The sequence below is a fragment of the Polypterus senegalus genome, chromosome 12, assembly GCF_016835505.1.
Source record: "Polypterus senegalus isolate Bchr_013 chromosome 12, ASM1683550v1, whole genome shotgun sequence".
NCBI lineage: Eukaryota > Metazoa > Chordata > Cladistia > Polypteriformes > Polypteridae > Polypterus > Polypterus senegalus.
In genome coordinates, this window is record NC_053165.1 from 26,320,516 (window position 1) to 26,347,823 (window position 27,308).

At 40.8% G+C, this 27,308-nt stretch overlaps 1 protein-coding gene across 1 annotated transcript in view; it reads left to right on the plus strand.

Annotated features, from left to right (window-relative positions):
• The first annotated feature begins 2,779 nt into the window (after positions 1-2,779).
• Positions 2,780-27,308, plus strand: part of prodhb (proline dehydrogenase (oxidase) 1b) — a 56,363-nt gene continuing 31,834 nt past the window's right edge. The window contains exons 1-6 of the mRNA XM_039770567.1: positions 2,780-3,190; positions 4,992-5,200; positions 14,383-14,417; positions 14,532-14,681; positions 21,433-21,497; positions 22,286-22,402. Of these exons, the coding sequence (XP_039626501.1) occupies positions 2,867-3,190; positions 4,992-5,200; positions 14,383-14,417; positions 14,532-14,681; positions 21,433-21,497; positions 22,286-22,402 (900 nt within the window). The 5' untranslated portion in view covers positions 2,780-2,866. The remainder of the gene's footprint in view (positions 3,191-4,991; positions 5,201-14,382; positions 14,418-14,531; positions 14,682-21,432; positions 21,498-22,285; positions 22,403-27,308) is intronic.

Genomic DNA, 27,308 nt, shown 5'->3' on the forward strand with positions numbered 1-27,308 from the left:
CAATTTACCCATTTGCAGCCAGGAAATATTATATGCTCGGGCATCTGATCAGGATGCCTCCTGGACGCCTCCCTGGTGAGGTGTTCCGGGCACGTCCAACCGGGAGGAGGCCCGGGAAGACCCAGGACACGCTAGAGGGACTATGTCTCCCGGCTGGCCTGGGAACGCCTTGGGATTCTCCCGGAAGAGCTGGAAGAAGTAGCCGGGGAGAGGGAAGTCTGGGCCTCTCTGCTTAAGCTGCTGCCCCCGCGACCCGACCTCGGATAAGTGGAAGAGGATGGATGGATGGATGGATGGATGGATGGATGGGAAATATTATATGGGTGGCTGCCCCAAACCTTTTTATGACTCTTGCGTCTGCTTCTTGTAAAACTGTGCATTCGTGTTTGGGATCTAGGGCTCTGTAGGCCCCTGTGGATCACAATATTTAAAGCTTTGAAAAACTTCTCAAGAACATTCATTACAATAAGCACCTTTAGTTCATAAGTGGGAAACTGAAAGTTCTGTGTCTCTTACTGGGTCAGCCACGAGGTCTTACACAATTCCCATACTTTGTCTGTGAGTGGGACAGCAGAGTCAAGAATTGCCATTGGGTTCAGAGTGTAAATGACTGCAAAATCATTCTGCACGCAGGGGACGTAACGATGTAGAATAACAGAAGTGTGAAGAGACTGTGAGGGAATAACGGAAGACAAACGCTATCTCTAAAACTGTAATCTCTTAAATTATTACACCCTTGGTAAGAAGTGAGATAAGCAATTGACTATATGTTGTTTCATTTATTCTTTGTAAAATGCTAAAAATGTATGTTTAGATTTTTTGTTTATAGTTTTCACAGTGCTCATGACAGTATAACAGCGTTAATAAACAATTAATGTTTGAGATGTGAATAAAGATAAATGCACCAGTCTGAGACTCTCTGTGTGTCGGCTGAATTAAATCAAGGGTTGCTACACAGAGGAATGGCCATCTAGAAAAAGGCTACAGCTTGGTGCAAAAAACATCATCAGGCATTGCTTGGTGGATCCAGATACATTAAGCTTTGTTTAGTGAAGCAGTTTGTCAAAGTTCTATCAAAAGATGGGGCCTGTTTAATGTATTTATGATGAATGTTTCCGGGTTTTTCTGAGGCCACATTCAAAGACTGCATTTTTGTCAGACCAGATATTAGTAAACTGATATTGATGCAAAATCTGACTTGGGACAATGCACTTGGCTATCATTCTGAGAAGCAATTTCTAAGTTTTTAGATAACAGTAAAGATCCAAATTATAAGGAAATTGTGAAAATAATGTATTAGCTAAATTTATTGAATTGGGCTGCAACATGAATCTTACATTTCACTTTTTGGATTCACATTTGGAATTCCTCCATAAAAGCTTGGAACCGTTAGTGAAGAGCAGGATGAAAGATTCCATGAAGGGAAAGAAGGTACCAGAGGACATTAGGATGTCAGCATGACGGCAGACTATTTACTGGATGATTCATAGGGACACCCCAGGAAAAGTGTCAAAATGACTGGCCACCAAACAAAGTGACAAAATCTAGAGAGGTTATATGAAAGTCAATGATTATGTATTGTTGTTTTTTTCACATGTACATTCATAAATATTAGACTGATTAAATATTGTCATGTTAAATTGATTTAGAACTATATTGTATACATGAATAAATGATGCAAGTTGTTACATTTTAAATAAAATTCTTTTCAGTTTTGTATGTGAATGTGTTCATGAATGCAAATAAAAAATAACTATTAGTTATTAAGCAATTTTTCTGACCATTGTGTTTTATATTGCTGTTGGGTAATGTGACCTGGGTGAACAAACCTTCAAGGACACCAAATAAATAATTTTTTAACACTTTATCTATGAAAAATGTCAGAGCTACCTTTCCATCTACTCCTCATTTCCTTTTCATTATACTTTTTGAACGACTAATAACCAGATATCAGTGAAATTGAAGAGGAAAGGGCTATTAACAAACAAGATATTTTTCTATAGCTAAGAACATAATTTGCAGTAAACATACACTTAATCAAGAAAACCTGCATCATTAAACTATAAATACGATTTAATTGTTTTCCTCATACAACTTTCAAATCACAAGGGTTTGTTTTAGTTATGTACAATTTTACTTCTAAAAATGATTGTTTATTGCTTTATTAATGACTTGGCAACACACATGTACTATCAAGACAACCCATTCTGTGTTTTATTTGTTTTTCATCATGTTAGACGCTGGCCTTCTTTATTTTGCAAAATATCCTATCGCCTCCGACTCGGAAAGTGACAGACCTGTTGTCATCTAATCTGCAGTCTATATTCAAAGCTGGCGTGTGACTTGCCAACCACTCAGTAATTCTGCATCACGAGTACAGCCCCACGTTTCCTGGATGTTCTTAAGTTTATCTGATTTTGTTGCCGCATTTCTCTTTATCCAATCAAAAGAAAGGGGCTCGTCTGTGCTACCCTGTCTCGGGAGGGGCGTGTCATTTCAAGCGAGATAAGTAGTTAAAGGGCGTGACATTAATGCGCGCACCTTCTGTATTACCACACGGATGATCGCGGGTCAACACGAACGAAGACTTTTAAAATATTGGAGGTGTAAATGTCAATCTAATATATCCACCAATTATCTGCCAGCGTCTTTTACATTACATAAACATTGGGCGGGGCGTGCAGGCGTAGATTACTGGGGATGTGGGCGTGTCCAAAATAAATGAGAGGGGCGTGGAAAGAGTTTGCCTCCCAGCTTGGGCGGGTCTTTCTTTGAAATACCCAGAGCGGCTTCCGCCCGCTCTTCTAGACTAGCATCTTACACGTGAGTGTTGGCATCATCCAAAAAACAAGACCTCTGAGACGCCATGTCCTGTGCCTTCCGAGCCCGTTCAGGTATTTGCCGCAGCCGCGTGCTACTGACACCTTTGGCTGTAAGAAGTCAATCCAGCGTCGCTACTCCGCAAAACAAGACAACCTCCGAAACTGATGATGAAGCGCCAGTGGTCAAGAAGAGGGACGTTCAGGTGGACGACATCTGCGCCTCCTGCTCGGCTTCCAGATACCGGGTCTCGATCGATTTTGAAAACACCAAGGAGGCTTATCGCAGCAAGACGACCCTGGAGCTGCTGCGTAGCCTTTTTGTCTTTAAGCTTTGCACTTTCGACTTCGTGGTGGACAGAAACAAAGAGGTAAGCAGCCTGTCCAGGTATTGCTTCCTATTATGAACGTTCAACTCCAGGTGCAAATAGCAAGTCCGCCTTTTGAGACTAGCAGACTGATGTCTTGATATGGCATGCACGTTCTAGCCAAATGCCAACGTTTTCTGTGGATTTAAAAATTATGCGATTATTTCAATATCTTAAGTATCATCACAGTATCACTTATATTGCATATCGATGGAACTTTTGTTTAAAAAAAAAAAAAAATCCGTTGTTGGACCTTATAGTTTGTGTTTATAAGTAAAGCCATACAAAGCAATGGCATACATCGGAATTCACTTTTTGTACATGTCCTCAGCGTAACAACATTTTAAAACGCAAGGACACCATATGGGCTAATCAAGCTAGTCTAGTGCACCCATAGGATTAAACATCAGACACCAAACCGAAATCCTGCTAGTTGAGTCCCTCTCATTGTTACCATGTGCTTGCTATTTGAGCCTCCTGTTCTACAGTACAGTTCATTAAATGAAAATATTTGTTTAGCCGAGTACTTGTAAAATGGCATGTTAGTGGTATGCACTGTTGACACGTATTGTATAAAATTTGAGTTGGCCAGATATTTCAGGTAGATGTACTGTAAACATTCTATATATTTGAAGGTGCATCAGTATATTATGATTTCTAACTGAAGTCTATGTAGTGAACACAGTGGCAGAGGCAGGCTATGTTATATGCACTCAGCGAGTTAGCCTGTAAGAAATACCATTTTGAATTTTTCAAGTAGATGACAGGAAACCTGTTTGTTTCAATCATCCATACAGCAGGTGCGTTCAATTTGGCAGAGGGTCTTGTATTTTAATTGTATAGCTTCTTGTACAGTGGTGTGATTGCAAACCAAATTGTATTGTGTAATATTGCAGTTTTTGGCATAATCAAAAGGTTTACTGCAGGACTGAAAACAATTTTTTGACCAAGGCTGCAGCATGTAGATGTTGCTAAAAGGCTAAACTACACAAGTATTGGGTTACTTATTTCATTATAAATACTTAAAAGCAGGTAGTTTACAGCTGGCTTTAAGTATTTATTTGTCTATCTATTTAATGCTGCTGTAAGTAGCTTTAGAAAGTGGAGTGGGTGTCATTTGAAAATTGAAGCACCCCACTCATTTAGTAGATAATAGTCTGTCCATCAAATTGTACATATTTGAATCAGGATGTTCAAGACTGCCATGGCTTGTGGTTAGCTGTTGCTGTGACAGAGGAGTTTGACCATCTTTGAGGGGGGAAAAGGGAACATTGCAACACGGTGTCGGCATTTTAACGGCATAGCACTGTACTTTAATTATAGCAATGAGGGAATGAATGGTTTTATGCAGTTTAATAAAAAAAAAAAAATGGTATAATTGTTTGTTCCCCGTACCGTCTGGTCCAAAACAATGGGGCTGAGCTTAAAAGGTTAAGTGACACATAATGGCTTTGGGTACCTGAATCCATGCATTCTTATAAAACTCCACTCTGTTTTAGACCATAGACATCACCAGATACAACCAGTCATGCTACTGGGAGCTAGTGGTGGGCTTCTTCGAGCTCCTGGCATTAACCCAAGCTATATTGTGCGTCTCATGTGCAATGCCTGATCAAAGCTGTGTCCCTGCCTTCGAACACTTAAACCCAGCCTAGTGAGTTTTTCATATAATAAACAGCTGCTTGCCCTTTCAGTCCCAGTATTGTAATTTAGTACTGAAGCTGTTAACGGTGTGCCAAGGCAAATAAGTAATTGAATTTTGTTCTGCAAGCTACTATAAACGATTCTCTTTTCTATTGGGTAGCTCATGCAGCTCAGCAGAGCAGTGCTGAGGAAGCCACTCTTTGAGAGACTGATGAAGATGACGTTTTATGGGCAGTTTGTTGCTGGAGAGGACCAGGAAACCATCAAGCCCCTCATCCGGCGGAACCGAATGTTTGGTGTGGGCTCTGTGCTGGATTACAGCGTGGAGGAGGACTTGACACAAGAGGAGGCAGAAAAGAAGGAGATGGAGTAAGCCGAGTCTGTTTTGACTAACACAAGCAGATCTAGTTGGGGGAAAAGGTCAGCACGTTGCCGTGATAGGAGTGCTGCCATATTTTTAAACAATCCAAAGTTACATTCCTTTTTGAAGGCAACATATTGCTTTTGACCTTTCGTAGTCATATTTCCTTGTCCTTTCAGAGTACAAATGTTTACTATAAATGGGACAAACGGAAAAAATTATGAAGCACTTAAAATAAGCCATTATTCATCTCCTTTCACAGTAAGTGGTGTGCACATCGGCCTCTTTTGTAGTAGCTATAATGCTGTCACACAGCCTTTATGATGCTCACTGTGATAATGGGGTTTATAAAAGCTCTTTGCACAGTCAGGCTATAATTCTATGTAATGCAATTGACTTTGGCACTGAAATGAATTATCTTAGAGCAGAGTAAGGCCCCTGACTCGAAGCATGTTAAGCAATTATAAATCCTTTTCTAATGTTTATACCTGTTTAATCCACTTTTTCAGAGTTATGGGGAACCCGTGCAGTTGCTGCCACTATACATCATATAATTGTCAAAGGAGCACACCATAGTGCAGGACACACTCCCACACACACCTCCACACCCATGTTGGACTGACTTTAAGTCGCTAATGAGCGTAGCATGACAGGTGGACTGCGGAGTTGAGTGACCTGCTCTTCTCAACAGCCTGCCTGCTCTTGGGAAATCTGAAGCCAAGCTGGCTGCTTAGTTAAGGATGAGGGAGGAAAAGGAGGTGAACTCGGAGAGGAAAGCATGCAGACGTCAACACAGAGTTGCTACAACTGGGATTTGAACCTCAACTTCTGGAGCTGTGAGGCCATAACCACTTCACCGCCATGTCACCCAAAGTAGTAAGGCTGCTTATAAAATGGAGCTTTACTTTACAGTCTCTTTACTATCAGGGAGTTGTTGGGTTCTTTATCTCGTGGAGACGTTGTCACATTTTACGTATTATATTAGTGTATGGTACAGTATGAGAATAAGGAGGTGAACCTAAATGTGTTTAAGGTCCAGGTATATAAATGTCCGGTGTGTGTTATATTTTTTGAGAGCACAGAAAGATGATTTTTCTTTTTATATAGCTTTCTTTTGCTACTCTAGTTTCCAGGAATTTCAGATTTGGGTTGAAATCCTCATTCAGTAACCAATTGAGTTTGTATTTGTTCCCCATATCTAGAAGCTTTTCTTCTGGCAAGTTTCTGCAAATATTTAAAATACATACAGGTTAGATTGATTTGTGCACCACAAATTGGTTCTGCTACCAATGGGATGCCAGTCTAGGATTTGTTTCTGCATGGCACCCAATGCTGCTGAGGTAGGCCTGAAGTGCTCAACTGTGTACTTGAATAAGCAGATTCTGAAAATGCATTGGATGGATGGATATTTTTCTTCTGTGCGTTTATGGAATTTCGTTGCAGTGAGAAAGATCAAGGCTACTGCATAGTATCTCTCTCTGGGCACCCTCACCCTTTGTGTATATGTTGTGATAAGACAAGGATCGTTGGAGACTTCCGCAGTAACCCCATTTTAGCATCAGAAATGAAAAAGTGCCATAAAACAACAGTGGAACCAAAGAAAGTCAGGACCATCCCTGTCAGAGCTTAAGTGCTCCAATGGAGTAAGTGTTTCTGAAGCTGGCGCTCTGTCATCTTCAGCTGTTGGTTTGATAATGAACGCTGACTTCCAGTCCTTTTCCCTCCTGAAATATCTGGTAGAATATTTCCTCCTCACACTCGGATAATGTCAGCGATATTCTGGTAGGTCATCATTCTCTCTACAGACACAATGGGTGGTACTGTGTTCTCTGGTCCTGTTGTCCAATACTCGGCAGAGCCCTGAAGACAGGCAAGGGTGTCTAACAGTATGTACGTTCATAGACAAAGGGTTCTGTGCCCCTCCCTCCCTCCCTAAATCTGTACATAGATGGTGTTTTAATTTCCTGGAAACATAAATAACTTGCCTATTTTTCCCTTCAGTCATACCTGCAAAGTAAAAGTTGTGAGAAACGTTTGTTATATATAAAGTGGTGTGTGTGTGTGTTTGTATGTCTATGTATGTATGTATGTGTGTTTGCACATATAAACCTGTATAATACCTCACTGTGGCTGTAATTGCCAAGTCGGTCGTTTTTGTTGTTACTTTTCTTTCTTTTAAGTCATTCTGGTTTATATTTGAGAGGGGTTTGTTGCAGGGCTATGGACTCTTGAGTCGGAAGCAATTGTTGAGTTACTGGAATCTCAGTCGGTAAAAGTAAACCAACTCCGACCATCTGAAAATTCTAAAATAATATGTTAATTTCAAATTTCACATATACTGACTTGATTAATCTATTTTTTCTTGTAGCGGTCTGATAAAAATACAGCCTTTTTCTAATTTTGTAAGTTTTGTCTTCTGTTTGACGCTACTCAACGTTTGTAACCTTATTAATGAATAATATTAAAAAAACCTAACGGCACCACTGAAGCCCTTAAACCCGAAATGTGACAGGTTAGGATGCTAATGATTCACACTGGCAGTTATGAAATGACTTGAATCTTGTATGGTATGTGCTTTCGATCAACTGAATAAATATATGAGTCTAATTAATACAGTGCCCTGCGGTGGGCTGGCACCCTGCCCAGGGTTTGTTTCCTGCCTTGCGCCCTGTGTTGGCTGGGATTGGCTCCAGCAGACCCCCGTGTAATTAGGATATAGCGGGTTGAATAATGAATGGAATTAATAAAGTAGAGGAGTCTGTGTTGGAGTTGGTGGTACCAGAAATTGAGGAGTCGGAGTTGAAAGTTTTGAGTACTGAGTCTTCAGCCCTGGTTTGTTGTGTGTCATAATATTTATGTATTTAATGTACTTCTAAAAAAGATAACATTTCTTCCTCCCGTCGACAAATGAAGATGTCTGTCTGTCTATAAATCACGTAGTGTCTGTCTCGACTAATAATTGCATTGCATTTCTTGTACACACATTAATTGCTATTATTGTTGTAAATCTAAATTGGACAGAGCAGGCTACAGAATGAGTGGATGTTTGTTTACCAGACTTGTTATCCAAAAAAGAGGAATGCATGAATTCAAGTTTTTTTTCTTCTGTCTTTTTAAATCCCGGAATGCATTTTTGCCAAGGTTATTGTAAAAGTGATTGTAGGGTACGGCTTGTTCCTGTATGGCTAATGACTTGTGATGCTTCTTGTGGGTTCTGCTTTTACATAATGAGAGAGACATTTGGCTTGTACTGAATAATCCTCTATACAAGGGAACACATTGTCTGTGGTTTTTTAATTGTCTTTTCTTTTTCTGTTTACAAATGAATGTTTTTAGATGAATTAATGTAGCAGTTCATTTTTAGCACATTATCTTCCCATTAGTGGTATTTTAAAACAGTGCCGTTGTACTATTGGCTGTTAGGCACCAGCCCCCTTTGTGTGATTGGTGGACAGAGAGCCACAGTTTACACTTGATAACAAGAGCTGAACACAGCCAGAAATAACCAGTCAAGTGTTACACAATCCCTCCTGGAAATGTTCTCAGAAGCTGAAATATACACTGTGTTTGTGAGCTCAGCTTTGCATACCAATTAGTAATCAACAATGGTCACCTCCCGGCCTAGCAGTGCGCACTGCCTGTGAGGCTCTCCATAATCTGGCAGCAGTCCTCGGCTCATTACTCACTTTAAGAATGTTTCAAGGGCAACTGTTCCTTCGTTTATCCCATCAATCCTTGTTTACTTCCTACTGCACAACATCAAACACGATCGTAAAGGCAGTCTTTATTTTACAGAGCACCTTTTAACTGGGAGCACTGTCGTGGAGTGCTTTGGAAAAACAATTTCTGCAAGCCTTAATGTAGCAATATTACAAAAGGTCAGTATGCAGAGTTATAAATATAAAGCTAATTGTCAAAAAGTTACATTATTACAAGACTCTACCTAAAGCTTTTATTTTAATAATGCGATTTTTCATTTTATAATTTCATAAAGCCTCAAACAAAATCAGCCTTTGTTTTGTATATAGCATCATTCAAAATGAGCATTGTTAAAAAGTGCATAGTTCTGTTTCCAATTGACAATGGTCATTTGCTAATAAGTGTGATCCAGAAGCCTTTACTTTACAGCCCCTAGACATCTTACATCTTGCCTGAAGAAGGGGCCTGAGTTACCTCGAAAGCTTGCATATTGTAATCTTTTTAGTTAGTCAATAAAAGGTGTCATTTTGCTTGGCTTTTCTCTACATTCATAATGGCTAAAACGGTACAGCACCCTAGTACTACTTTACAGCCGCCTAATTTCAGGCCAGGGTTGTAAGAGCCAGATCTTATCAGGCAGCATGACCCTCGATCATATGGTAGGAAGTTTAAAGCCGACTACTGACTTACCAGGACTCCCTTTGTGATGAATATGAGGAGATTACAAAAAATCACAAGGGGCCGCAAAACCCCAATCCACCCTATTTTTTTTTATGTATAATATACAAAATTGGGACAGATGTGTATGTACATTTGTAATAAAGAGCACTGGCTTTCTTGCTAAATTCAGTCCGTTAAATTCAAAGACTGTGAAACTGTGACATCCCATTAATGTATGTTAAAAATATTAGCATTCTGCACTCCTCTGAGAGATAATTATCACTGTTATCATATATAAAGGATCATGTCTACTGCTTGTGGTCATCCATTTCTAAAATTCACAAAGCACCCGAATGGCGGCATCAGGATGAGCACTGTATGTCTGCGTCTCTTGTTTGGTTTCGGTTCCCAAAAGGTAGCCCTTCTTGCCCAGTCCTCTGTATTCAAATCATTCTTTTTAAGATGGCTGTTGATAATTCTCCCACAAGTTAGTGCCTCCTTTTCTAACCGTTATAAGTGTACCCACCCAGCATATTCTGCACTAGCGTCACTTCACTGGGTTTCTCAGTTCAGAGAGCTTCTGCACAAATCTTAGGTATTGCTTTGATGCGGATTGCGAATGACTTGTTTTTCTTTCTCTGTAGGACGCGCTGCAGAGTAGGCTCACTTCCTAAGTGAGTTACTCACTCAGAACGAACTTCTTTGCCAAAAATAGACTTGTTCAGGATCTCCTCAGTCGGTTTCTCTGCATATAAGCACATGTTAGGACTGACCTTCATGGTGTGACGGAGGAAGGGACTGGTATTAGGTGGTTTGTGGTTGTGCCAGCTTTGCCACCCCACCCCCTTGGCTGTGTTCGGGCCCCTTGTACTCGCACATTAAAGCGTTGGGTCAGCGTTTGCAGATGTTTGTCTACTTATGCAATTATTCCCCCCGCCCCGCACCTTCACGTAAGATCAAATGCGTGCGAGTGTGCAGTTGGTCCTGCCTTTCCCCTGAGCTTTTGCCTTTAGAAGGTCAGAGTGGTTTCATTTTTCCACTTCTTGAGCTTCTGTGTAATCAATATGAGCTAGCTGTACAGTTTTGAACATTGTGTAAATTATTGACACTGACACAGTGCGGGTGGGGACAGCACGTAGATCTGAAGCTCCTGATGATTGATTGCCTTGCTGAAAAGGGCTTTCCTAAAATGATCACAACTTTTTTCTGGTCACTTTTATTCTTAAAGGGCCATGCTCTACAACTGCGAACACCTTACCAGAAAGTTAGCCATGACACATAAAAACCTGAACTATATCAAAACATAGGGGTCAATAAAAATGGTAAAAAAAAAAAAGTAGTAACAAGAGTTGGAGTAAGTGGAAAAAAGTTTACGTACGCATGGGGAGAACTTGGAGACTCCCCACTGACAGCGTCTGGGCTTTGATTTGAACTCGGGACCCTAGAGATAGTATGTGGTAGGTCATGTCAGGGGTCTGTTGCTGATTAGATTTTGTTTGCAGTTACTTTCGGTATCAATATCAGCTTTTGTACCTCAGTACGAGTACCAAATGGTTCTGAAACAAATAGCGCCACTTCCCTCTTGGTAGCCGCGAAGTCCTGATTGTCATGAAGCAGTGGGGTTATGGGTCCAGTTAATCACAGATCACATTGAAGCAATAAGGGGGGTGGAGGTCCCTCCTGAACTTCTGATTGCATTGAAGTGTGTACTTGTGTTATGAGAAGTCTAAGAAATGTACAATGGTGAGTGTTGAGGGAAGATGGCAGGCCAGGGGGATTAAGAGAGGAAGACTGAAGTTTACTTCAATTACCAAAAATCCCAAAATAGTTGTACCACGCCATTTTCAAATCTGGGTTATGAATATCCCACGCAACCATACCTTCTAGCATCCCCTGGTGGTACACCATGTCTGTGCTCAGAGATGAAATTACATCCCTCTGTGGCAGATTAGAGTAGGTACAGGATTTTGTTTTACAATGGGGAGGCTCAGACACGTGAGTGTAGGTGTGAGGGAGAGGCGTATGTCCATGGAGTACTTAATGCGGGGTGGGATTGGCTAGTTAATCGTTCATGTGTGCTAGCACAATCGGCACAGCTAGCCTTTATTGGCGCTCTGAGTATCGATAATTGGTGCCACGGCCCACTTGCCAAGTTGTTTGCCTGCCTATGGTAAAGTCATCCCTGATGGAGGATCACAGGAATCATGGGAAAGAGGGGTCCTTTCATCGGAGCAACGTTTCAGCCGTGGCATGGACAAATGGGGAGGCAGCTAGATGGATGAGGTCTCCAGGACTCTAAAAATATCCAAACCTAATTATGTCATATCATCTACTGTTAAACCGTACTTCTAAAATTTTTATTATTATGCTGTATTAAGGAATTGTTCTGTTCTGTGTATTGTATTGTATTGATCCCCTACTTTTGACACCCACTGCACGCCCAACCTACCTGGAAAGGGGTCTCTCTTTGAACTGCCTTTCCCGAGGTTTCTTCCATTTTCCCTAAAGGTTTTTTTTTGGGAGTTTTTCCTTGTCTTCTCAGCGAGTCAAGGCTGGGGGGCTGTCAAAAGGCAGGGCCTGTTAAAGCCCATTGCGGCACTCCCTGTGTGATTTTGGGCTATACAAAAATAAACTGTATTGTATTGTATTGTATAATCAAGCACCAGCACTCACCTGAGTAGGTCAGAACAGGGTAAAGAGAAAAAGTAGGAAAACCAGAGGAAGAGAAATCAAGAAAAGCTGGAGAGAGCAGAATTGGGTGGTGGAAGGGAGGCAAGTGGTCAGGGATGACCCTCAGTGGAGCAAGAGGATCTGTACTCCAGGTGGGAAGGAGCTCGTTTGTGTAGTAATCAGAGCAAGGGAGATCTTGGGCTCCAGGGGTCGTGTGGGTACTGACAGAGATGGCAGGGTGAAGGACTCTGATGGAAGGTTGGTGGGACAGGAGTCCGATTTTGGACCTGCTTCGCCTTGTGTCAGAGACCTCGAGTATGAAAACGGGAGACCAGCGTAAGAGTAAAGCATTGGAGACAACTGGAGGGAAAACTGATTTTGATTTTAGCCGTGGTTCTGGCTGCTTATTGGGTTGGATTGATTTATTGGTTTGATCTTCCTCACCTCACTGTTGTTTTTATGAAGGATTATTTACTTGAATTGCACCACACTTTTGGGCTCTGTTTGTTGCTGAGAGTAAATGTGAACTTTGTACTTTTGCACCAAACACCTTTGTTGTGCCCTCATTCAACCTATTCCATCCTCGGTTATGACAATGGGTGTCCTGGTATATGGAAGATGGCCATGGCTGCGGGCACCCAGGGCATCACATGGTAGTGCCAACTACTGAGACTTTGCTGCACTCTTCACAAGCTAGACATGGATAAATCAGATAAAAAAAAAAATGGACAGAATGATGAATAACTAGTAATCATTTCGAATCATTTCATTGCACTGTGAAGTATATGAATAAGTCCTACATTTCCAGGCTGGGCACTGTTGTGTGGACTTTGCATGTTCTCCTTGTGTTTCAATTGATTTTTCTCATACAATTTATATTAACTTGTTTTAAGGTAAGTGTGATTCTGAGTGGCTTGTGTGTGTGTAAATTGACTGTCCAGAATTGGTTTATTTTTTGTGCCAAGTCATGCTCCTCCACAATTCTAAACTAGTTTAGAAAAGCATGGATGGTTACAAATGTGTAAATAATTCATATGCTGTTTAATTATTGTTTAGTAGTGGTGTAATAATTGTCACCTCTGTCTTATTGCGTCAAGCCTGAACACTTTTGGTGGAGAGTTTCTGTCAGTTTTCTTTAAGTCTTCTAAAGTTTTTGGCATCAGGTTGCACAGCTTTACATTTCCCACTTTCTTAAGCCTGGGTGATTTATGGAGTGAGATTCCTTTGATATCTCTGGTTATGTGGCCTTCAGCACTTTGGCAGAGTGGTCATGCTGATCTGTACTTAACTGATGTTTGTGTTTTTTACGTTTTGAAACAAAGGTTTTGCCCTTGGTGGCTTGGAAAACGCAACCCGTACCTGAGAGCTCTAGTATGCCTCTGGCGGGAATTCATTCAAATGGAGTGGCCAGGTTTTGTGTTTTCCTTTTTCTCACCTGTTCAAAGGTATGATGCAGTGAAGTAGGGTTGCTGGATTCCTGTCCAGACTGTGCCCAGTATATAGTATGACCAACAGATCATTCAGGTTACCTTTATTATGCTTGATGTGCCTACCAACAGAGGGTCAGACTGCATGTGGCATCGGTAGACCCTCAAGTATTGCTACAATTAGGACTTCAGTATCGAAATCAGCTTCTGGATCTCGGTACCGGTACCAAAACAGTTCTGAAGCAGCTGTGTAGTCCTGATTACCATGAAGCACCAATCACATTTAAGTAATAAATGGGGGGTGGGTCCCTCCTGATGTTCCGATCACTTTGAATCTTGTACTTTCATTTCGTGTTGAGTGTGGGTGAGGAATTAGGAGGAAAGCTGATGCTTACTTCCAGCACCTAGAAATCCCGAAAAGCTGGTACTGTTAACATTTTTCAACACTGAGTTTGCAGCATACCATATAGCCTTACCCTCTAGCATCCCCTGGTGGCACACCTTGTCTGTATTTAGAGGTGAATGCACATCTATCATTCTTATTTGTTCAGGTTGAAAGGCACATCTCCCTTTGGAATTAACTTCAGGGTCTCTAAATATTAAAGGATAAATTAAGGTAAAGTTAGGGTTAGGGATAAATACTGAATTTCTTAAGTTTAGGTTAAGGCCCACTTAACTTTACATCATTGCCTCACCTACTTCCTGTTTTAAGTTGCTCATGCTTTTCTTTCCAGGTCCTGTGTCTCAGAGGCTGAGAAGGAATGTCCAGGTGAGTGGCCCACTTTTTCTTGTACCATTCAGTTTCTACAGGTTTGCCTTTCCCATCTGTTGTTCAATACGGCAGACGTCCGAGAATCATGGTTTTCTACCCTGCCCTTTTCAGGAGTGGATCACCGGGAGAAGAAATACAAAGCTCACAGGCAGTTTGGTGATCGACGGGGAGGGGTAATCAGCGCCCGCACCTACTTCTATGCTGATGAGGCCAAGTGTGATCATCACATGGAAACCTTTATCAAGTGCATTGAGGCATCAGGTAAGATCCTCTGGTTACCCTAAACAGGTATGTCCATTGATGGGGCAAAAAGTGGAAAAGTTCACATTGTCCTGCTGAAGTGTGGCCAGCTGGCTCTCACTGTATAGATTTTAAACCTCCAAGGCTAGTCTTCCTCTGGATGTGCAGTTAAAAAGGAATTGCCTATCTGGCTATTGTCTAGTGCCTTTTATATCTATATACTTAGAGTTACCCCTCTTGTTCTAAAAAATAAAACTCTTTTGAGTAGTGGTCACTGTGTTGAACATGAGGAGGAGGTTAGGAACATGCACTGATACAGTTTGTTGTTGCACCCACCACACGATGAACCACCGCAGGGTCCCAACTTAGGATGCATGTGCAGCCATGCAGCAGGTGACACCACACCACCACATTAGTTTGAATGGAATGGAAAAGTGTGACATTTTTACAGTGGCTAGAGTGCCAATCCTGCCACCAACCCCCAAGTTTTAGGGCTGTGATAGTATGAATTTTTACATATTGCCCTGATGTCTCAAGTTTTTAGATATTGTGTTAATGTCTCAAACACTTCTAGCGCATTATTGATATCTGTGAATTGGCTTCACATGTCTTTGTTTCAGTGTATTTTTTTAAATATCAGGGCAAGCTTTAATAAAGAGCTTGGTGGAAGTAGTATAATCAAGGTTGTTATATCTCTCTATTATAAAAAAAAAAAAAAAATCTTGGGAGGGAGACTAGGGGGACGAGACGTAATCTTCTCGGAAGACAATTTGACGTCCTGCGAGAGACACTTTAACATTATGCGAGACAAGGCAGTGAGACAACATTTAAAAGAAGTTCACGGACATGTAACCTAGCAGTTGTTCGAATGCTTTTGGCAGACACACTTCATGTGCTCCCTGCTCTTAAAACAACGACAAGCAGAAGACGCAGCTCACCTGCAGCAGCAAGCCAGTAGATGATGCAACCACTTATCCTTAGCATGCGTTAAGCTGCCCAACCCTTCACAACGTGAGCAATGTTATTCGTCCTGCGAGAAAGAGATTTAACCACGCCTGGGGCCAGAAATAAAGGACAAGTATTGTTTTTACAAAAGTTTTAAAGTAAAAGTGAAAATAACAATCTCTTTAAATTGTATATCTGGTGAACCAAACCCGGAGGTGGATGAGCAACACAAATTATTTTGCTGTTCTGGATGTTCAAAAAAAGTGTGCTTTTTACTAATCGCTGTAATGGATCAGGCCATGCAAATTCAATGTTAACTCCTGGCTTCCTGATTTCTTGTGTTCAGTGTAACTAGTGGTGGTGTCGCTCACACCTGCTCCTTTGAATATCTGTCTTAATTTATCTGGAACTCATTCTCCAAACTTGGCTTTCACTTACTAATATTCTGTATCTGCATGATTCCAGTGCAGCATTTTATAAGGATTGGCAGTGTTGGGTGCAAGGGTGTACCGAAGACTGCATGGGATGCCAGTATATCTGACCAGCACATCTTTGGAATGCACAAGGAAACCGGACATTCTGGGTGTAATTATAGTGGATGAAAACATCCTGAGGGTAAATGGAGCCCACTCCTGCTTCATTAACACACAGTAGGGGTTTTTAATTTGTTTAAACCAGTCAGCATTTGGAAATGTATTCAAATTTTTTTTTTTGAGCTCTCTGTTTTTTTTTTTGTTCTTTTTTTAAGCACATAAAATGCAAGATATTTTACAAACAATAGGAGACCATTCAGTTTAAGTAATAAATTAATAAATAAGTAGAGCGGAATAATGCATTCAAGGAGCTTTTGAATTCAGCTGAGTGAAAAATGACGGCAGTCCGATTAACTACGATTTTAGTTCCCTCTCCTTTCTCTTTCTCAGATCGCTTTTTGGAAGGACGTCAGTTTCGTAGTTTTTATGAACAGTTCAAAAGTGCCTTTCCACATTTTCTTTCTTTGGAATAGCAATGATAGATTGACAGATCAGACAAACGCACTTCCATTGTGACATTGTGAGAAAAAATCGCAGAGAAGAGAAGCAGGATCAGCTCAAAACAATCGAAAAGAAACTTGAATGTATAAAACTATGTGGACATGAAATCGGAGCTCCCATCCAAACGAGTATGAATACCACTTAGAAATACTGGAACTGGTCACACCATTAATTCTAGCAGCAAGCAGCTCAAGAAGCATTAGTTTCCATCTTAAAGCTAGGTTTATCTTGACAGCATTTATGTGAAAAAAGAAAACTTCTGCTCAACAGAGGAAAGAGAACAGAAAGATACAAGAGACTTAAGGAATTAAAGGAATATTACAGGAGAGGAAACTGCAATGCGGAAAGGCTGAAACCTGAAGACCTCCCCAGTTCATACAGTGTATAACAAAGCACCTGGGGGTGTAGAAGACCAAAAGGAACCGATGGAGATCATTAGAAAGGCCCACAGCAAAATATTAAGGGGGAATGAAATATGAGCGACGCACACCATTAAATTGTGTATATTTAATTTGGGGTTTTTTTTAGAAGCAAAAATGATGTTCTTTAAAAATCGGGTCCCAATTGAGAGGAACAGACAGTGATGGATTACCTTCCCAGACTGACTGGATGGGCTGTGGCATGGAGGGCAGCCTTGTGTGGGAAGGCACAAGCAGCTGAGAACGGTTTTGTCTTTGTCAATGGAGAATAAGAAAAAGTTAGGAGATTGGGAGGAGAGAAGAGGAGACAGAAGAATACTACAAGACCTGGTAAGAGGAGAGAAAAGTAAAAAGAACATGTGAATCTCAGCAACTCAAGTGGTCATCGAGAATAAAGATGGTCCAGAATTGACATGTGGTTACTCTGTTAGCTGGATTGCATTTTTTTCCCAAATAACTATTCATAACTTTTTTTTTTTTAACTGAAGCAAGTTTCTCTTCAGTGCTTCTGGCAGTGTTCCATATCTCCTAAGGTGAAACTGGCGCACATTCCCTGTCCAGGCCTGACACCAACTCACATTTCAGGTCTCCTGCACTAACCTGCCAAAATAAAGATTAAAAGGGTTGGCAGCAGTTAAGCAACATGTCTTGCTCAAGTCTCCACTGGAGCACAGTTGTGTAAGAACTGAACGTCACACATGTTCTAAACTTCTGGTCATGGAGCAGTGGTGCCTTCAGCAGTATGTGCAGCGCACAGTGTAAGGACCTCTGCAACTAGAAAAGAATTTTTGTTTGAAGTTTTGTGTTCTTTTAAAAAAAAGTCAATCTTTCTAATCTAAAATGATACGTCGTGTATCTGGAAGGATTCACCGATGCCAGAAATTGATATTTTTAAATCTAATAGACCAGCTCGGACAGCTTCAATTCAATACTTGATCATCATAAGTCACATCAGGAAGCATAACTTGGATAATTCCATCTGAGACTACAAGTCTGTCAAACATAATTTGAGATGATATAATTCATCATTGTTTTATATTTCATGTAATGAAACATCTAAAAAGAAATGGTGATGTATATTATACAGCCATAGGTATCTTTCATTTTATGTTAGTTGAAATGGGCATTTATTATGATTACAATTATTTGTTTGACTTGTTGTGCCACCCTTCTAAAGCGAGTTGAAATCTAAGTAATCGATGTGGACCTCAGCGTTAACATTTGCAATGCATCATCTATTGGGATTTATTTTGTAATGCATGCAGTAATGACATGCATTGTATTTTTCATTACAGATGACACTTCACAAGCATTTGGAATAATAAAATGCAATATTTGTGATGTGCTATCCTTTGGAGTGACATATACAACACATATGGTTCTGTTATAGGTCATTTGGGATGGAATTCGTAAAAGCAGTGTTAATATTTGTAATGCACCATTTGTAGGAATGACAAATGCATTGCATATGGCAGTGTTATATACTACTAGGGGGGCAAGCCCCCTGGCACCTTCGGCGCCCAACCCCCAGTTGCAGCCAGAGTATTAGTAAAATCTGTAAATGTACAAAACAAAAATGATTATTTATTGGAGTTAAAATCACAAAATTCTATAAATATGTAAAAGAAAAATTAATTATTATTTAACAGAGTAAAAATCACGAAATGAGAATAAAATATTTACTCTCGGGCGGCACGGTGGCGCAGTGGGTAGCGCTGTTGCCTCGCAGTTAGGAGACCCGGGTCCTCCCTGCGTGGAGTTTGCATGTTCTCCCCGTGTCTGCGTGGGTTTCCTCCGGGTGCTCCTGTTTCCTCCCACAGTCCAGAGACATGCAGGTTAGGTGCATTGGCGATTCTAAATTGTCCCTAGTGTGTGCTTGGTGTGTGTGTGTGCCCTGTGGTGGGCTGGCACCCTGCCTGGGGTTTGTTTCCTGCCTTGTGCCCTGTGTTGGCTGGGATTGGCTCCAGCAGACCCCCGTGACCCCGTAGTTAGGATATAGCGGGTTGGATGATGGATGTATGTATGGATCGATGAATATTTACTCTCTTACCGATTGGAGTTTTCCTGTTAAATTGAGGTTCACTATTGTCGATGCACGACTTTCTTGATATTTTAGTTTATAATTTAAAAACTGAATAACAATCTGAAAATCAAACATCACATTGAAGTTCGATAAACTCTGAAAAGAATGATACCAAACATATATATGTAGGTTTTAAAAAAAGCCAATTTTTAAAGCATAACAAAAAACGTGACATAAAATCGTTTCACTTTTTGGCTTTTGTGAAAGCAGTCTTAATATTTGTAATGCTCCATCTGTTGGAGTGACAGATATCACATCTGGATGGCCATTCAGATACATGGTAATTTGTCCTTTTATTAAGGTGAATGACTTTCTGAGGCCTACAGGGTTTTCTTTTCTTTCCAAAAATATTGGCTAAGATTGAAGTGACATTTGCCTACTGTGTGCAGAACACGTTCACATATTATAGAGTTGCTTTCACCATTCCCATTTCTTGTACATATCATCGAAACAGATGTGAAAATATCCCCATTTACCTGATTTTCTCTGAAAAATCACAAGGGATAACCCTCTTCCAAAATGTTTGTGTGGCGCACTGATGCTGATGACGCAGCATTTTGCTTTGAAATGCAGTTCTGCAACCTCCAAGTTGGGATTCAGTTATTACCCAGAGTTCACGTGTCCAAAGTGCAGGTGTTATCAAAGTGTTTGTGATGAATCGCTTTGCTTTAGCTTCTCCTCGGCTAACCAATTCTTTGTAGAAACTGCAAACCGTAAACTGTTCTTATCATTAATTCCTATTGCCTTTGTTGTAAGGGTATTTCTGTATGAGATGGCAGAACTGAAAGTCCTTCTCACTAAGAGTCCGGCATGACTTTTAGAGGTACCATCCTCTTATCCACTGTAGTGTGTAGTGTGACAGGGAACTGGTGCCTGTCCTAGCATTCTTTGGGCACAATGCAGGAATTGACCCTGAACAGGGTACCAGTCCGTCAATCAGACACTACGCCACGTTTACTCATACTGGGCCGATTTGAAACATGTAGCATTCATGTGGGGGGAAGACAAGTATTCAGAAGAAAAGCCATACATGCATGGAAAAGAAGACATTAAGTTGACACAGATGGAAGCATCTGGACTCCAGAGTTCTAGTGCTAAAACCACTGTGCCTGCATGCCTCACAGCCTCAGAGAGTTCAATTCATATTCTAAATCAGGCAGTATCATGCTTACCTTTGTGTCTTCTCCATGTTTATGTGGATTTTCTTTACACCTCTTTACACCTCTGGCTCTGAGGTAGGGTTTTGCTCTGGTAATCGAAAGGTTGTCGGTTCGAATCCCGTAAATGCCAGAAGTGACTCTACTCCGTTGGACCCCTGAGCAAGGCCCTTAACCTGCAATTGCTTCGTCCTGGGTATGACGTTAATCTGCATACAGCCCTGCATGTAGGCCCCCCCAACCTGCAGGGAAAAACCTAGGGGTTGGTGGCAGAATTTACCCCCTGGCCACCATAAAAAACCTCACGCTGTTCCATTCCATCTGAGCTGAGGCGTCACCCATCGCATAGCTGCTATAAATGTGTGTCTGCTGGGTGATGCTGGGATGGGTCATGGCTCATCATGCCCTGCAATGGACAAGCCAGTAAGAAAATGCTTTGTATAATAATATGCTTTCGCATCCACCACCACAGGAACTTTTTCCAGACACCAGGGACTTTTTAGAAACTCTGGAACTTTGGTGACATTCCCACTGCAGGAACTACTATTTGTAGTACCTGGTACTTTATTTAGCTCCTATTCCAGGGTGTATACTTTATAGTGTAAAGCATTGTGGATGGGACTTGGGCGATGAATTGTGCTGATTGGTTGACCACAAGCACTGGTGGCACAATCTTACAAATCTGTTAGTAGTTTGGACTTTGGAGAGTTATTGGCGAAAATGGAGCACCTAACTTCACTCCACTTCAGCTATTCATAGCTGCATCCCTTTTGTTTCACACCATGCACTGCATCAAAGCAGTAATCTGCCCTGTGAAGTAGCGTTCACTTTGAAGCAATGTCCCCTGTGAACCCCCAAATGTGCCGTACTTCTCACAGAATCGCCCTTTTTTTGGAGGTCACATCTTTTTGCATTAAGGTCACAGTTCTTATTGTACAGTGGGAATGCGATACACAAAATTGGTACCTGTGGTCAGGAAACCTTTAGTTTAACATAAAACGTTCAATCAGGTGGCCATATTGACTAACCGTGAACTTTCTCAGATGTCTGACACACATAACCAATGGTTTTGTTTTCAGGTTCCAATTTGTTCAATTATCAATTCAGCGGTTGATTTCTTGGTTTTCTGAACAGGTGGCAGCTCAGAAGATGGCTTCTCAGCAATCAAGCTTACTGCCCTTGGTAGGCCTCAGTTTCTGGTGAGTGGAGTTCTTCATGTGATTCAAGATTTTGATGAATCTCGACATTTTAGTCCTCCCGCAGTCCAATTTACATTCTTGTAGGGAAAGTATTGGAATCGTCCAAAAATTCGACCTGAAGATTTTGATGAATCTCGACATTTTAGTCCTCCCGCAGTCCAATTTACATTCTTGTAGGGAAAGTATTGGAATCGTCCAAAAATTCGACCTGAAGATTTTGATGAATCTAGACATTTAATTCTCCTGCAGTCCAATTTACTTTATTGTAGGGAAGTGTTGGAATCGTCCAAAAATTAGATTTTGATGAATCTCAAAGTTTTAGACCTCCCTGAGCCTGAAAATACCATTTTTGGAATTATGTCTGTGTGTGTGTGTCTGTGTGTGTATATAAACCTGATAACTTGAGTACGCTTTCACTTGTGTGTAAAATTTGGTTGACCTAAGTATTAGGTACAAAATGTAGATTTCTATTAACTTTTGAGCTATTTCCGCTAACCGGAAGTGGTACTTTTTTATTCATACAGTTGCAGAGTCTGATTTATTCAGCTTTACTTTTATGATAATTGCACAGTATATTATTCATTTCATTTGATGTGTTGTTGATGGTTCTTTAATGTACATAATATAAAAATATAATCATTGTCTTGCGGTTTACTCCTCAAATATCCATCCCCATTTCTGAGTATACGAGAAAGTCTAGGGGAGACAACTCCTGATTCTTTTTCTTTGTTTTCTTTAGTTGGCGGTGCTTTTCTGATTGCCCTTTTTTTTATTTTTATTTTAAATAGCTCCAGTTCTCAGAGGTCCTGGTGAAATGGAGGCGATTTTTTAACCTGTTGGCAGCAGACCAAGGAAAAGTTGGCCTAGCTGCTCTGGAGGTCAAGCTGGAGATGAAGCAGCTGGAGGTATGGAACAGAAAGCACAGCCTGCCGCCTTTGTTATGAAAAGACATCTGGCGAGTCGAATAACTAATGTCTTCAGGGGGCAGAAGTGCACGTCTAGTTTCTTCCTGATCTGCTGTAGGCTTTTTATTGAGGACGGCTTGCCAATTGGCAACTGATTGCACCTGCTTAGGGCTTGTCAAATTTACAGGCTTGCTTGTAGTAATTTACAGTAGGGGTTGCAATGTGCTTCCTCACCAAGTATCCAAGAAGTTTGAGATATGTAGTAGGTAGGTAATCATGCTAAATAATATGCCCTGCTTTTTCATGTGTGGGACAACTCATTATTTTTTTTGCAACATTTCAAATTTTTATGGTATTTTATAAAAAGGATTAGCAAAGTTTTAGACAAGCTTTTAAAATATTAGTGTATTTTTCTGAGAATACTAGTAAACTACGCAGGCCTCTGAGTCTGACCATATGCATTTCTCCTTCTTTGTTGTTCTTGAATTTTGTGTCTCGAACTTGATGCTCAGCAGATGGCACTGCTCCACTCTTCATGTTCGGCATCTTCTTGTGTTATTCATAACATCATCAGCCTTCACGATTTTCTAGACGCCCAGCAGATGGCACTACTGTTCTTCTGCTTCTTCTATTTTTGCTTTATCTTCTTCATGTCATCGGCCTTCGTGATTTTCTTGACGCTCAGCAGATGTCGCTGGTCTTGTTTTTCTTAACCCCACGTCACATAGTTAGCAGATCACAGAGCACCATTGTAGCTGCAGGCTTTAATGTTTGTTAACCAGTGTTTTAATGAGACGAACGGTTTCTGATGTTAGTCAAAGCGTGTGTTTTTGCTCTGTGGATATCCGCCATATTGTTAATTGATCATTTTTTCTTAGGCTTAGCTCTTCACTTGTGGTGATCCACTTTTGTCACCTGTCCTGCTACACTTGTTCAAAAACCGTCTCAGGCCTAATGGTGCTCAATGTTGACCTCCTTTGTAAGTCACTTTTGGATAAAAGCATCTGCTAAGCAAATAAATGTAAATGTACGTGTTATTAGTCCGCATCTTGTTCTAACACTTCAGTGCTCATCTGAGAAGTAAATACACAAGCTGTGGTAATGGGTGTTTGGCTGGTAGAGTTGTGTTTGTATTAAAAACCAAATCAAAACTATGGAATTTGCACGTTTCTGTCCAATAAAAATCCTTGACATCCCCATGGGATGTTTATTCGCGTGTTTAGTTTGGTTAACAGTTTGCAGTGTGCAACGTCGCTGGCCTGACTCGAAAATGAAACATTGCAGCAAATTATCCCCTGATCTGAAGTAAAGCAAATGGACTAGGAGTGTGATAACACTTTAAGATAAAGGGGAAAGAAACCAGGTAGACGCGCAGAAATATGAAAACTCTGAACTTGGTTAGTAAGCTAGAGTCGGAGCCCAGTCTTTGAGAGCTATGATGCAGCTCATCTAACCACTCGGACTCCATGATGTCCTCTAAAACATTAAGATGTAGTTTTGTCTCTCTCACATTTATAAGGCTGACCGGCACTGTGTGACATTCAAAGTTTTTTCATCCTAAACTGTTCATCATCGGTGTCTATAGCTATCCTGTTTATCTTCTGATTAGCTGTGGTGCATCTCCATCTCAAGTGTTCCACTCCCAGCTTACTGCACTGCAGTAATTAAACTTGTTGTGTAATAAATAAACAGATGTCTCACGTACATAAGGAGACTCTAAAAAGCATGCTGCTGTCTGTTTCTCATTGTTAAATTAGAGCTCTGATTGGCATATTACTCTAAAGAATATAAATGTGTCCCTAATGAAGCATTAGCCTGAGGCATGAGCTGTACACACAGCACAGCAGGCGGATCTCCTTGATGCCTTTTTATTTTTCTTAGTGATGTTCAATTTCTATGACCAGACATAATCTAACAGGAAGATTTTTTTTTTTTTTTGTCTTTGGTTTCCTGTCCTCCAATTCTCATGATTTTGGCACCCTTAAGATTTATGAGTTTGAGTACCAGGAAGTTGCGGCACCACATGTGCTTGGCGCTTAGCGGATGCCGGATCCTGTTGTTCTTCATCTTTTTCCTATCATGTAATCCATGACTGTATTTTAGGGTGGAGGGCTGCCGCCGGTGGATTGTGACTCCCATTGTTTAATGGTGGTGAGTCTTTGTAGGTTTTGAAGTGGGTTGCCTAAGGCCCTGTCCACATGGGCATTCAGATCTTAGTTACATGAATGAGCACTGAGCAACCTATATGTTTAAAGTCGCATTTTTTAGTGGCGCTTAACTGTCTTCGATATGATGTTACATTTGTGTTTGTTTGTCTCTGATAAATGCCAACCTGCAGCCCAGATTGTAGTTTTGTGTGTTTTCTTGTGGGGGGCTGTTATCAGGCAGCCCAAAGTGTTTTTAACTTGTTGGGTTCGAGGTTCATCATTCATTGGATTTGCAAAATATGGATCAGTTGTCTTTATTAGACCTGAACATTGACCTCCTTGTGTTAAAAATCCTCCTGATACAGCGACATAGGCAGAAAAAACATCACCGCCACTACTGGGTTCACCCTCTGACTGCACAATGTGTGTGTGTGTGTGTATAATCTATGAAGAAATATGAAAAAACAGCTGGTACAACAACATATTACACAGCGGTCCACCAGTGTGCGAGTCAGAGCAGCTACTTGTCACCTTGAAGTAAGCAAATATTCAAACAGTATTAGTGTATGCACTCACCCACTGACATTAATAATCCATAGTAGCTAAAGTTACGTCATTAGCCCAAACCTAGAAGCTGTTTCAAATTCTCCATTATTATCATTATTATTATCATAATGGTGATATGTGTGTGTGTGTGTTTCTTTTAACTTATATATATTAGCTGTTCCCCGCAGCTCCACCCGCATAGTAGTAAAACAGGACAAACTTTAAAAACCAATAAAAAAAAAAAAAGTATTACTAGCTAAGCGGAGTCAAGGTACACTCCAAAACGCAGAGGTCGACACACTCCCCACTCCTGACGTCATTCTTCCCACTCAGCTCGGCCTGCAGCCTCTTGTCTCAGATTAGCATGAATATATCATTTCTGCAAGAAACTGTGATTCTTAGCGCAATGAGGGAAGTCGCAAAATCAACCGAATTGTTCAAGCAAATTCTAGAAATAATTCGGCCTGCTGCATGTCTCACAGATTTGTGCAAATAAATCGGTATCACAAGCAAACTATGATACCTAGCGCGATGAGAGAAGTTGCAAAAAAAAACTGGAATGTTCAAGCAAATTACAGAAAAAAAAAAGATCTAATCCCATTATGTAGTTCTCTCGTGAAAAGCCATATATACTGGCTGGACAGCATGGTGGTTATCTGATCTCTGCTGCTTCACAGCTTTTGAGTTCAGGGTTTAAACAAAGCCCGGTCAGAGACATACACACAGACAGACATTGATTTTATCTCTATATTAGACATTAAGCCTGTTACAGTAACGGGCGTTAGAACAGCAGTGCATAAACAATAGTAGGAACAGTCTATATTAAATGGCAAGGGACCTTGTATGTGGCTGTAATATGTGTCACTGTATTGTGTGCCTTTAATTTTCTCTCTCAGTAATACTGGTTTGTATTTCCGTAAAATGACTGTAATTTTGTCTGACAGTAATTCAGTGGAATCTCAGTTCACGACCATAATTCGTTCTAAAACTCTGGTTGTAACCCAATTTGGTTGTGAACCAAAGTAATTTCCCCCATAGGATTGTATGTAAATACAATTAATCCATTCCAGACCATATGAACAGTATGTAAATATATATTTTTTTAAGTTTTTAAGCACAAATATAGTTAATTATACCATTGAATGCACAGCGTAATAGTAAAATAAATGTAAAAACATTGAATAACACTGAGAAAACCTTGAACAACAGAGAAAACTAACACTGCAAGGGTTTGCGGCTATAGCCTTACGACCCGCTCGCTAAAAACACTTTTTTTTTAATGAGTTTTAAGCACAGGGAAAAAAATTAACATTTGAAAAATCCGTAATTTAATAAACAACCAAGAAAAGTAACATTGCAACAATGCACACGCGCACCTGTGTGTGTGTGTCTCTCTTAAGCGCGCGCCTCTGTGTGTGTGTGTCTCTCTCTCTCTCTCTCTCTGCACACACAGGGAATGCACAGGAAGAGACTGAACACGTGCCGTGATGCCCTGCGCATGCGCACTTCACCAGAAGACACACACACACAGACACCTGGACGCACACAGGGGTTTTATTAAAGAGGATACAGTGCATCCAGAAAGTATTCACAGCGCATCACTTTTTCCACATTTTGTTATGTCTTATCTTATTCCATAATTAATTAAATTCATTTTTTTCTTCAGAATTCTACGCACAACACCCCATAATGACAACGTGAAAAAAGTTTATTTGAGGTTTTTACAAATTTATTAAAAATAAAAAAACTGAGAAATCACATGTACATAAGTATTCACAGCCTTTGCTCAATACTTTGTCGATGCACCTTTGGCAGTAATTACAGCCTCAAGTCTTTTTGAATACGATGCCACAAGCTTGGCACACCTATCCTTGGCCAGTTTCGCTCATTCCTCTTTGCAGCACCTCTCAAGCTCCATCAGGTTGGATGGGAAGCGTCGGTGCACAGCCATTTTAAGATCTCTCCAGAGATGTTCAATCAGATTCAAGTCTGGGCTCTGGCTGGGCCACTCAAGGACATTCACAGAGTTGTCCTGAAGCCACTCCTTTGATATCTTGGCTGTGTGCTTAGGGTCGTTGTCCTGCTGAAAGATGAACCGTCACCCCAGTCTGAGGTCAAGAACGCTCTAGAGCAGGTTTTCATCCAGGATGTCTCTGTACATTGCTGCATTCATCTTTCCCTTAATCCTGACTAGTCTCCCAGTTCCTGCCGCT